Source organism: Calidris pugnax, unplaced genomic scaffold, assembly GCF_001431845.1.
Source record: "Calidris pugnax isolate Ruff unplaced genomic scaffold, ASM143184v1 scaffold224, whole genome shotgun sequence".
Classification (NCBI taxonomy): domain Eukaryota; kingdom Metazoa; phylum Chordata; class Aves; order Charadriiformes; family Scolopacidae; genus Calidris; species Calidris pugnax.
This window is the reverse complement of record NW_015090952.1, coordinates 222,620-235,240: the sequence shown is the minus strand read 5'-3', so window position 1 is coordinate 235,240 and position 12,621 is coordinate 222,620. Positions and strand designations below refer to the sequence as shown.

At 37.7% G+C, this 12,621-nt stretch overlaps 1 protein-coding gene across 1 annotated transcript; it reads left to right on the top strand.

Moving 5' to 3' along the window:
- The first annotated feature begins 28 nt into the window (after nt 1–28).
- On the top strand, nt 29–12,620 carry LOC106893781 (pachytene checkpoint protein 2 homolog). The gene is made up of 12 exons (XM_014952003.1): nt 29–114; nt 532–634; nt 2,185–2,350; nt 2,878–3,007; nt 5,025–5,080; nt 7,335–7,425; nt 8,871–8,943; nt 9,810–9,873; nt 10,106–10,192; nt 11,009–11,115; nt 12,168–12,321; nt 12,504–12,620. Exons 2-12 carry the CDS (start codon nt 543–545, stop codon nt 12,618–12,620), a joined length of 1,137 nt encoding a protein of 378 aa, XP_014807489.1. The 5' UTR covers nt 29–114; nt 532–542.
- The last annotated feature ends 1 nt before the right edge of the window (nt 12,621 follows it).

The window sequence follows — 12,621 nt, the reverse complement described above, 5'->3', positions numbered from 1 at the left end:
GACTCCTTCCGCTTGCCGCGGAGGAAGATCCAGGTCAAGGCGCAGCGGGGGCCGGGCCTACGCTGGCTAGCCCGCCTTTTTCGAAAAGGCAGCGGCGGTGTCCGGCTGCTTCAGGTTCTCTTCGCGCTCACAAACGGGTTCTTTTCCTCTCCCCCGCGTGGTGGAGAGGCGCAGCCCTTTAGGGGGCTAGAGGGGCATGGAGGAGCCGCTCCCCGGGGCGGGTGGTGGCGGTGGGACCTTCTCGGGGGCTGCGTCTGGGCTGAGGTGGCCCGGCCCCCGCTGTGGAGGCTCGCGGCGGGCGGGGGGGGTGTGTATGTGAGGAGAGGGCTCGCGACTGCGCTCGCGACGCGCCTCATGGCTGGCGCCGCCATCTCCTGAGGGAGGGAAGGAGGGGAGGGAGGGAAATGCCGGTCCCCGCCGTGGGCAAGGGGGCACTTAAACGCGGGCAGGGTGACCGGGAAAGGACTGGTTGTGCCGCTGCTGTTTAACCGTGGCTGAGAGCTTCCTTCTCCTCGGTGTCCCTTTCCTCAGGAGCGAGCAGGATGGACGAAGCCGCCGGGGATTTGAAGCAAGCGCTGCCGAATGTGTGTGACAACGTGCAGATACACGTGGAGGTCCATCAGAAATCGAGCAGGTCTCTCCGATCAGGGCTTTTACTCGCCGCATCTTGTCCCCCCGCTGCCTTTCAGCCTCGTGCTGTGCACCCTCAAAAGCGCCTGGCGCTCTGCTCTGCCTTCTGGGGTGCTCTGCTGTGAATTTCCACGCAGGTGTCTCATCCCAGGGCTGAACAAACCCATTTCTCAGCATCTATTCATGTGTCGTCTCGTAATCAAGTTGGTGGCCATATTCTGGATTTGCTCTGGTGTATCATTGCCTCTTGTTACAGCAGAGCCCGAAACTGTACGCAGCGCTCCAGATGTGGTCTCACAGACAGCTGGTAGATGGAAAAAATAACTTTCCTGAACGTTTGCGCTCTTGCGAGCACAACCTAGATAAGATTGGCCTTACTTGTAGCGAGGGCACGCTACAGACTCATCACCAGCTTGCCCACCAGTACCTTGGTGGGTAAGTACCCTGGGTCTTTTTCTGCCAAGCTGGTTTTCATCCACTTGGCCTCTGGTCTGTCCTGTTGTCTGGGCAGCAGATGGAGAAACAGGATTTCACGTTTACTTTTGCCAAACCTCAGGAGGTCCCTCTGAATGGCGGCCCTGCACTTTAGTGTACCGATAGCTCTCCCTGCTTTGGTGTTATCCATAAACTTGCTGCAGTTGGTTGCCATCCCATTGTCCAGGGTGTAAATGAAGATGTAAAGACAGTGTTGGTCCCAATATTGACAGAGCCACCCTTCCTTTCCCCACGCCGCTAACTGGTAGCTCTGGTTAGTTGTTGCACCACTAATCCCAACCTTTTGAGCTGCGTAGTCCAGTCTTCTCGTCCGTTTATCCAGTCCTCATCTTGCCAATCTGGCTATCTAGAAACTGTGGGAGAGTGTGTCCAAGTTGTAAAATATCCATTGCTCTGTTTTTGTCAGACTTAAAAGTCAAGGAGCTGGGAATTCGCATTGGGAATGCATCACTGAAATGGCAAAATTAAGTGAAAAGCTTTCTGAAATCTTAAAATTGTAATCCTTTTTCCTGCAGTCTGAGTCTCTTCTACTGGAATTCTCCTTATAACATGTCCCCATCCTGAGATATCAGCTGTCCTCAGGCATGAAGACACTACAGAGCTTCTAAGCTAAGCGCACTGAATTCAATCTAGTAGCTTGGCTGTGATATTTTTTTTTTGCTTTAGCTAGTGAAACACAGTCGTATTGCATAACTGACTTCCCCTTTTGAATTCTTCTAGCTGTGTCATTCCAGGTCCCCAGTATGACTGTAAACAGAGCAAATAGCATGGCTTGTGTCTTAACACACAAAACCAAGTATCAAACTTGATGCTTTTGCAAACAAACTGAATTTGATAGGTTTTTTTCCTGTAGAATGTTACGGGGGGAGGGCAGAGGGTTGAGTGGCTTTTGGTTTTTCTTTTGTGGGGGTTGGCTTTTTTGGGGTAGTTTCTTTGGAGGTTTTTGAGGGGGGAGAGTGGGCTGTGTGTGTGTGGGATGGGAGCTGTTTTCCATGTAGGCTTAGTGTATGAAATACTTCCTTATAAATGCTATAAACAATGCTGTTTCTTTGTCATTAGCACGGCCAAGAAAGAAGATATCAGGATGGGTGTCTTAAAGCTGTTGAACAGACATAACATTGTGTTTGGCGATTACAAGTGGACGGAGTTTGATGACGGTTTCCTTAACAGCAACGTGCAGTCCGTGTCCATTGTGGATACAGAGCTGAAACTGAAAGACAGACAGGTATTCACAATCAAGGATGTGCAGTTGCGTTCATTTGCATGTGAACTAGTTGTAGGTAGACTAGTGATAGTCTAGTGTCCTCTTCTGAGGAGGAACTTCTTTCCTGTGAGGGTGGCAGAGCCCTGGAAGAGGCTGCCCAGGGAGGTGGTGGAGTCTCCTTCTCTGGAGACATTCAAACCCCACCTGAACATGTCCCTGTGCAACCTGCTCTGGATGGACCTGCTTTGGCAGGGGGTTGGACTAGATGATCTCCAGAGGTCCCTTCCAACTCCATATCATTCTGTGATAGCCTAAGCAGTACAAGGTCTGTAAGATAGTGTAACATCTTTTATTAGGCTGACTGGTATAACCAGGAAAAGGTGGGTAAATTTTTGGGCCTCCACCCCCTTACCAAAGTCTGAAATGGAAGTAGTAGGCTTCAAACCTGAATGCCAGCTGAGAACTGGCATTCTTGTAGCTTTCTTATGTTATAATTAGATTTGAATGAGAAATGCTATGTATTAAAAGTCTTTTTATGTCCATTCTAGCCTATTGACTTGAGCAAAAGCAATCTTTCTCTTCATATTTTTCATCTGAATGAAGAGGGACCAAGCTCTGAAAACCTGGAAGAAGAGAATGAGGATATCATTGCAGCAAACCACTGGGTGCTACCAGCAGGTACCCCTGTGATGTTTCTTGGAGGTCTAGAGCAATTTCAGTGAAAGAAAACATTGAAAAGGCTAAAAGTGTTTATAGGGTTATTGGTTAAAGCTATTATTTGTATATATTGTTTAACTTAGTCCTTTGCTGATGGAACCAATACATTTGGGCTTTCTTCTCTATGGTTTTGACTGAACTGCTATGGGTGATTCCACAACACGGCATTTACTTTTGTAGTGCTTGTGGATGGGTGGAAGTAACTGGTCTTGTGGAATAAAATATATAGTCATAATCAGAAGCATGCAAATTTTTAACCCTACAAGCTGCATTCCAGATGTTTTTTTTGAGATCCACAAGAAACTAATCAGTTTATACGTTCATTTTCCAGAGCCCACTGCTGGCTTCTAGGTTCCAAGACAGTTCTGCTCTTATATTTGGAACAAACTAAAGAGCTGTAGAGTCCCCAAAGTGTATTCTAAAAAGAACAATAAGGCTTTGCTGTAAAAAAGAGTGTGGCCTGCTTGTTACTATCTTTGGGAAACTGGATTCTGCACCTGGAAGGAGAAGTACAGGTGTGAGTTTGAGCTCAAAGAGACAGTGATTCTAAGATGTTTCTTGCTCTTTCCATGTTGTGAAAAGCCCAGCGATCCGTTGCATTTCTTTTCAGGAAGAATTCATTCTGATACTTTGATATTATTCCCGTGTTAGTGTGATTTATAATTGTTGTCATTTTTGGTTTCTTTGCTGAAAGCTAGAAACTAACTGCTAGAAATGTTTGATACCCAAATCACAATTCTAATTTCTTATGCATTGTTCAGCTACATGTTTTTTTTTTTCTTTCTCTACATGTTGATGTTAAAAATTTAAAAAAAAAAAAAAATTATAATATTAGGCTTAGAACTCTCCTCCCACCCCAGTTTCTCATAGCTCTTTATCTTGTGAAAATGTAGGTCCATCCTCTAGAGAAATGGAAAAGAATGATATTTTTCCTTTCATTTTAAGACATTAAAAAGATTAATTCTCCTCACAGTCATTGGAGGAAACAAAAGTTGTGAAACTGCTAAATTTGTCTGTTTGACATTAGTGTTTGCATTTTGAGAAAAATAATACACGTTTCTTTCCATATTTAGTGTTTGCATTTTGAGAAAAATAATACATATGTTTCTTTCCATAAATTTTAATTGCTCTCCTAAATTTGTTCTTAATCATTAATTTCAATTGAGAATAATTTGAAAACTGCTTTGTGCTGTAATAGTAGATTTCAAGTTCCTAGATTGATTTATTCTAAACAGGTGTATAATATATTGCTTTTGCAGCTGAATTCCATGGCCTTTGGGAAAGTCTTATATATGACAGTGAAGTGTAATCGCATGTAAGTTGAAAATAAATAACAATTAAAATTGCTTGAAGAGAAGGAAGAGTTGAAATGTAGCCTGTTTGAACTTTGCTGCAATGTTTGATACCCAAATCACAATTCTAATTTTTTATGCATTGTTCAGCTACATGTTTTGGTTTTTTTCTTCCTCTACATGGTAAATGTTTGATACCCAAATCACAATTCTAATTTCTTATGCATTGTTCAGCTACATGTTTTTTTTTTTCTTTCTCTACATGTTGATGTTAAAAATTTAAAAAAAAAAAAAAATTATAATATTAGGCTTAGAACTCTCCTCCCACCCCAGTTTTTCATAGCTCTTTATCTTGTGAAAATGTAGGTCCATCCTCTAGAGAAATGGAAAAGAATGATATTTTTCCTTTCATTTTAAGACATTAAAAAGATTAATTCTCCTCACAGTCATTGGAGGAAACAAAAGTTGTGAAACTGCTAAATTTGTCTGTTTGAAATTAGTGTTTGCATTTTGAGAAAAATAATACATATGTTTCTTTCCATAAATTTTAATTGCTCTCCTAAATTTGTTCTTAATCATTAATTTCAATTGAGAATAATTTGAAAACTGCTTTGTGCTGTAATAATAGATTTCAAGTTCCTAGATTGATTTATCCTAAACAGGTATATAATATATTGCTTTTGCAGCTGAATTCCATGGCCTTTGGGAAAGTCTTATATATGACAGTGAAGTAAAATCGCATGTAAGTTGAAAATAAACAATTAAAATTGCTTGAAGAGAAGGAAGAGTTGAAATGTAGCCTGTTTGAACTTTGCTGCATCCCATGGAGCAGTTGTTTGGAAATCACCAGCTCAAGAAAGAATTCTGATATCTGCTTATTACAAGTCTATATTTTGAAAGGTAGTTGCATCCCATGGAGCAGTTGTTTGGAAATCACTAACTCAAAGAATTCTGATGTCTGCTTATTACAGTTCTATATTTTGAAAGGTAGTGTAGTCTTAGCCATGTTGCAAAGCTTTATATTCTTGTTAAAATCTCCACATAATTTTGATAGTTCCATACTTCTCTGATATATGCTTAACAAAAGAAGGCAGAGCTGACGTTTTGAGATTAAACATCGTGTCTCTGATATATGTCGATATGTACTACTGTGAAGTCAGCTTTGCAGATAACCTATGTCCTTGTGAAACTGGGTTCAGTGATGCTTAAAAAAAAAAAAAAAAAAAGATAATATTAGGCTTAGAACTCTCCTCCCACCCCAGTTTCTCATAGCTCTTTATCTTGTGAAAATGTAGGTCCATCCTCTAGAGAAATGGAAAAGAATGATATTTTTCCTTTCATTTTAAGACATTAAAAAGATTTGTTTCCTCCAATGATTGTGAGGAGAAATTAAAGTTGTGAAACTGCTAAATTTGTCTGTTTGACATTAGTGTTTGCATTTTGAGAAAAATAATACACGTTTCTTTCCATATATTTTAATTGCTCTCCTAAATTTGTTCTTAATCATTAATTTTAATTGAGAATAATTTGAAAACTGCTTTGTGCTGTAATAGTAGATTTCAAGTTCCTAGATTGATTTATTCTAAACAGGTGTATAATATATTGCTTTTGCAGCTGAATTCCATGGCCTTTGGGAAAGTCTTATATATGACAGTGAAGTAAAATCGCATGTAAGTTGAAAATAAATAACAATTAAAATTGCTTGAAGAGAAGGAAGAGTTGAAATGTAGCCTGTTTGAACTTTGCTGCATCCCATGGAGCAGTTGTTTGGAAATCACCAGCTCAAGAAAGAATTCTGATATCTGCTTATTACAAGTCTATATTTTGAAAGGTAGTTTAGTCTTAGCCATGTTGCAAAGCTTTATATTCTTGTTAAAATCTCCACATAATTTTGATAGTTCCATACTTCTCTGATATATGCTTAACAAAAGAAGGCAGAGCTGACGTTTTGAGATTAAACATCGTGTCTCTGATATATGTCGATATGTACTACTGTGAAGTCAGCTTTGCAGATAACCTATGTCCTTGTGAAACTGGGTTCAGTGATGCTTATCCCACAAATTACAAAAAATTTCTTCGTATGCGTTGGCTTATTTTACAGAAATCAGAAATTTAACAGCTGGAGGTGTTGTTTTGGTAGCAACTTAAAATTTCTCAGAAATTTTTCACTTTTGCTTTAGATATATTCATCAGTCTGCGTGAAGAAAACATTAAGGTTCTGTAGAATTAATAGAATAGAAATTCATTTTAGTAAATTACTGCACGTTGTTTTAAGGCTCATTAATTGCACATTTTTCTAGAAAGGGGGAAGAAAATTGGTGGAAAAAAATAACTTTCGAGAGGCTTAGAAAAAAACATACACGACATTCTTTGAAATAATTTCTCTATTTCTCCATTGAGAAGGTCCCAAAAGATCTGTTGTGTCTCTGGTTTGGGGTCATTTTCTATTTTGAAGATTCTGTGCATTCATCAAAGGTTGCAGTGATAACTGCCAAAGCTTATAGAATTGTAATACTCTAATCTGAAATTTAGCAACTGTCATGTGAGTAAAAACCAAAAGTGATTCAACTCAGTTGCTGTTATGACAGCACTCATTAAGATGTTTATTGTGCTTGTTAAAAAAATATATGCTTCTACCTGAAGTTTACTAGTTAATAATTAATTCATTATCTTGTTTATAATACCATAGATACAGTATTCTCACTTAAGTCTTTATAACCATCTATAGTAAAGCAAAACATTCCAGTGATTGTACTGCTTCACTTATAAGGTAAACATCAATTAACATACCAACATTTGTCTAATTTATGGAACTACTTCCCAAATCATCTGTGAAATGACGAGACTGTTTAATTAGACGTACTGAATACTAAATAACAGCGAGTTGATTACTGTTGTCTGTATGTCTATGTTGGTAGAAAGAAGTGGTATCATGTTTGTAGTTGTATTTGCTGCTATGTCTCTAATTTGTGTGTCTCTTTCTCCTCTTCAATTAGTTACTTGATTATGTGACGACAACATTACTGTTTTCTGACAAAAATGTTGACAGCAACCTGATCTCGTGGAACAGAGTTGTTTTGCTGCATGGTAAAAATTCTGTCTTAAAGCAAGTAGATTCATTGTCCATCTGTTTATACTTTCTTTTTGAGAAAACTTGTATTGCACTTCTGTGTAGTGAAATTTAGATGAAATGTAATGGCAGAATCAAATCAATGTTCACATGTACTACGTTTTGCAGGAATTTAAATTCTAAAATTTATAATGCAGTTACAACAATTCTTTTTTTAAGTTTTCATTCTTAACTGTTACTGTTCTTTTTTTATAAAGTGCAAAAATAATGCAGATACCGAGGGCATTAGGAGCCATATATTAGTTACAGTTCAGTTGTAGTATTAAAAAATTTCTTAGTTATTGCTTTATAAAAACTTTAGACTTTAGAAACTGGGAAGTCAATCTGTGTGTTGTCTTATTAAGACTGTATGTTCTATTGACAAGTATGAAGGCAGTGCTCTTGCTAACTATTTCAGTGAAGCCATAATCTTCAGTCAGCCCTAGCTTTCTGTGGAGGTTATACCATGCAAATGAGATTAGTTAGTAACAACTGAATCTATTTTCTTGCAAAATGCAGCTTGCTATTGATTATTTACCATTTTGTCATCAAGACTGGTATTTAAAAATAAAAAGTCATAGTGGAAATGTTTGTTATGGGTGTTGATTATACTTAAGTTATAACTATTTATCAGTTTAGAAGCTGCAGGATATTGGTTTTTGGAAAACTATTTCAGGCTGTTAACAATATATCTATGATAGATATATTTCATTTTAGTGACAAGCTCATTATTGTGATCACAAAGAGATTAATACTGGGAAAGAGATGCCTGTTGTAGTGCAAAATACCTTTTTGCTATAATGGTGGTACTGGCTTTGAACAGAAGCACTGTCATCTGGTTGATGTCAGTGGTTTGTTTAGCATCCATGCATCAACTTCCATATGTTCATACCCTGTGTAACCGTACTTGTACTTGTCTGTTTGGAGAATGTCTGTGTGGCTCTTCTGTAGAGCTTCAAGGCAGATCCAAAAGGTTTGTCCTGGAGCTTAACTCCTGAGATTTTTGGAGAAGTGGGCAGCTGATCAAACTGGGCATGATGGGTTTCTGTTTTGCACGTTAGAAAGGTGTGTTTCAGGAAGACTTAAGTTTAAGCAGCACTGTTTTTTTGAGAATGCTAAGTCCTGCTAGGATGATACACTTTGAAACTGTGGCTGTGGAGTACTTTAACTTTATGGTGTCTGCATACAAACTATTCCAATAACTATAGTAATAATGGAACTTTGGATTTATATAATTTTCAGCTGTAGGACTGTAGTGGAGTAAGCAACCTTCTCAAAATAGCCTGATGTTCACAATCATTGTCTCCCGTATTTTTATTCTACAATTAGTGCTGTAATGAAATACGGTAGTTAAAAAAGCGTTACGTGTAATTAACAATCTGATGCAGATTTTGTGTAATGTATGGATTTAATTTCAAACCAGGCCCTCCTGGAACCGGTAAAACCTCTCTCTGTAAAGCATTGGCTCAGAAGCTGGCAATTCGACTGTCATACAGGTGATCGTTTTTGGATTTTTTTCACTTGAATTTACTATTGTTAATTGTTCTTTTTCAGTAGCCCAAAGATATTTAATATTTGTTTTCAAGTAACTGGTGCCAAGTGCTGACGTTCATAGTTCTTTTATAGTGCACCTGGCTAGCAATAAATTTTATCTCATAGAGAGACTGATAAGAATATGTTAATGCCTTCTAAAATGTGTAGTTATTTGTGCCCAGATATGTAAAACATTCCAGTGGTGATCTAGTCATTTGTTTGTGCTCAGGATCATAGAGTATCAAGCCTGTTGTTTGTATCTTCATGTTCAAGAAAGCCTGTTTTAATAGGTAGTCATATTGTAACCAATTTGTTTTTTAATTGGATTGTCTGAATGCCACAGTCTGCAGAGGGCAGTTTGTGTATCAGACAAATAATAAGGGTTATTTTTAAACTTCATAGCAACTTAACAAATGTATATAAAAAATAAATGTTATACAAAATACTAGATGTACCATAAATAATCTTTAATTATTGGAGTGATCTGACTCTAGCCCAAGCTGAATTTATGATAAACATGGGCTGTATAAAATGTGGTTGAGATTATTTTGTCCTAAGGATATCCATGCAGAGCTAAGTAAATAAGCTTCATGCTTTTATATGTTTTGCTATCCTGAACAAAATCTTACACGAACAGAATGAGGCCATTAGCATGCTGGTTGTTACTTAAACTATATATAAATAAACATGGGTATTATGTTTTTAGAAGTGAGTAATTTAAAGTACTGCTTCACAGAATTCCAGGGTGAGGTAGAGGGAATGAAATGTACAGAAGATAATGATATCACTGACTTGAGAGTTGATACTTCTTTTTCCATTCATACTTTAGGTATAGATATGGACAGTTAATTGAGATAAACAGCCATAGCCTTTTCTCGAAATGGTTTTCTGAGGTATGTATTGATGTAGCTAATTAAGTAGACTTTGTCTTTTAGAGCTTGTTTCATAAAATAACTGTGCACACCAAAATTACTCAGAATAAATAATACGTTTGAGAACACTTAAACAGAAGCTATATTAGAAAGTTATTCTGAAAAACAGGTATTTCCATCTTTAAATTTGGTAAGACTTGGAAAGTTTTGTGACAAGGAAATAGTTAAATGTATGCATATGGTCTCTTTATAGAGTGGCAAACTTGTAACCAAGATGTTCCAGAAGATTCAAGAGTTAATTGATGACAAAGATGCTCTTGTATTCGTACTGATTGATGAGGTATGGTTCTAATAGTGTTGATGTACATAAAATTTAGCAGAAAGCAAATTGATAGGAAGGAACTGTGATAATGCTTATTCGCAAAGGATAATAAAAGCATGTTTATGCTTTTTTGTAAGTTACACAACTGTGTGCAGAAGAGTGAATTTTAATCTTGACTACTGCAGTCTTGAGAGATTTGGGAGGAACACAGTATGACTTACCGGGCAAATTCCAGCTGAAAATGAAGCAAAACCTTTCTGGGTGGAAATTCCCTTTGCTGCTGTGTGCTTACAGATGGGGTATTGCTTTAAACTTCAAAATAGCCTGGATTTATATTATTTGTACTCTTACTATGTCAGAAAGCTCTAAAAATCATTATTATGCTTCAGTTCATTGTTTAGATTCTCCTCAGGCTTGTATACCTAAGCAACTTAATAAGTATGTACTTTATTAGCTTTGTTATATTGGAGTTCCTATCGGGAAGCTCATTCTAAATTCAATGTATTCATTATTCTGTTGTGTGTATGTCCCCCAATCCCAAAATTTAATTAAAATGAAAAAAAACCTCTGTTCTGCTATCTAAACTAGAATTTCATTCACTAGGCTTTGCCTCCTTGCCACTCCTTTCCCTCTCCCTGTACATTCCTACTTAACGAACGATTTTGACGATGGAGCTTTAGATACCAGACTCAAGGATCTGAAGGTGTATTCTCTGGGTTATTTGATTGCTGCCAGCACTCCAACTGTGGATTTTTTTAGGGGATTTTTTTTGTGTTCACTGATATTTTGTTGTTGTTGTCTTGTTTAGTTGGTTGGTTTGGGATTTTTTTGTAGGTAGAAAGCCTCACGGCAGCCCGCAGCGCCTTCAAGGCGGGCACGGAGCCTTCAGATGCTATTCGTGTGGTGAATGCTGTACTGACACAAATAGATCAGATTAAAAGGTAAACTCATGTTATTGCAACAGCAGAAGGTAATTGACAATTTCAGGATTGCTGCTAAATCTTAATTTAAAATCTTAAACGAAATCGGTTAGTGAACTATTCCGTGTTAATGGTGCTAATTGTGAAAAGAAATAGGAGTAATCCAACAGAATGTTTGGCGTGAAACTGCATGAACAATCAAATGTACAAGTGGTATACTTCCTTTAAAGCTAGGGAGAGATGCAGGACAGTTGGTCATGATATCTGCTTTGGAGAGACAAGAATAAGATCAATGAAGAATCCATTCATTATTTACAGCTTCTGGATGTCAATCTAAAACAGACTTGCACAACATGTGGCTTAGAAGCAATCTTTAACGATGCTTGGTCTGCTTTGTGTGCTGCATTTAGTGCAGGCTACTATCTCTTGTTTAATTCCTGCCACTTCCCTCCCCTTTTTGGGCATACTTGGCTCTGTTCACAGAAAGAAAGATGCCCTAGCATTTAGCCCTCTCTTGCAGCTAATTAATGGTAAGTGGCTTATTCATACATGCAAGTTCACAGGCTTCCTCTAAAAATAGCTCTTGTTGAGAATATTCTTTCCGTATTTCTTAGAGCAAGGAGATGTTACCTCTCTTTTAAGCTCGCTCTAACATCACTTGCAGTTAGAATGCGTCATAGTCCCAGTTAAACTATATACTTTATACTGAATTGAAATGGAAAACGTGTAGATTAAAGGTTCAAATTTATGAGTTTTCTGTTCATAATCTTTTTGTTTGTTTGTGGCTGAAACTATGCCAGTAGGCTCTAGATAGTTATAATTTCTAAAATAGGGTGGGAGAAACTACAGATGCTGGTGAAACAGCTGAAAGAAAGAGACTATGCATTGAAATAGATTGGTGATAACTGGCCAGGAGCTTCAGATCTTTTAACATAATTGCTGGCTGATAAGAGGGATGTGTCTGCTTATTGCATGAAATGGCTTAAGTCATAAGAAGGAAGGCATCGATTTGCCAGTTGCAAAAGGAGATAATTCTTGCATGTGTGACCTAAAAATCTGCTTTTATCTTGAAGGTATCCCAATGTAGTTATCCTGACTACTTCAAATATTACGGAGAAAATTGACATGGCCTTTGTAGACAGGGCTGACATAAAGCAATACATTGGGCCTCCGTCCAGTGCAGCAATATTTAGAATATATCTTTCTTGCTTGGAAGAACTGATGAAGGTAATATTTTGAAAGCAAGACTGTAAAATGTCCCATCTTAATAAATTTAACATTTTAATCATACTTCCTAAATAACAAAAATATATCATTTTTATTTTTTCTGTATTTCCACTCTTTCTTTAGAGCTTAATTTTTAATGTCTTTGAGTTTTTCACATAACAGTGTATAACTCTTCTTTCTAGTGTCAAATAATATATCCTCGACAGCAGCTCCTGACACTCAGAGAGCTAGAGATGATAGGCTTCATAGAAAATAATGTGTCACGGTTAAGCCTTGTACTAAAAGAAATCTCAAGGTAAG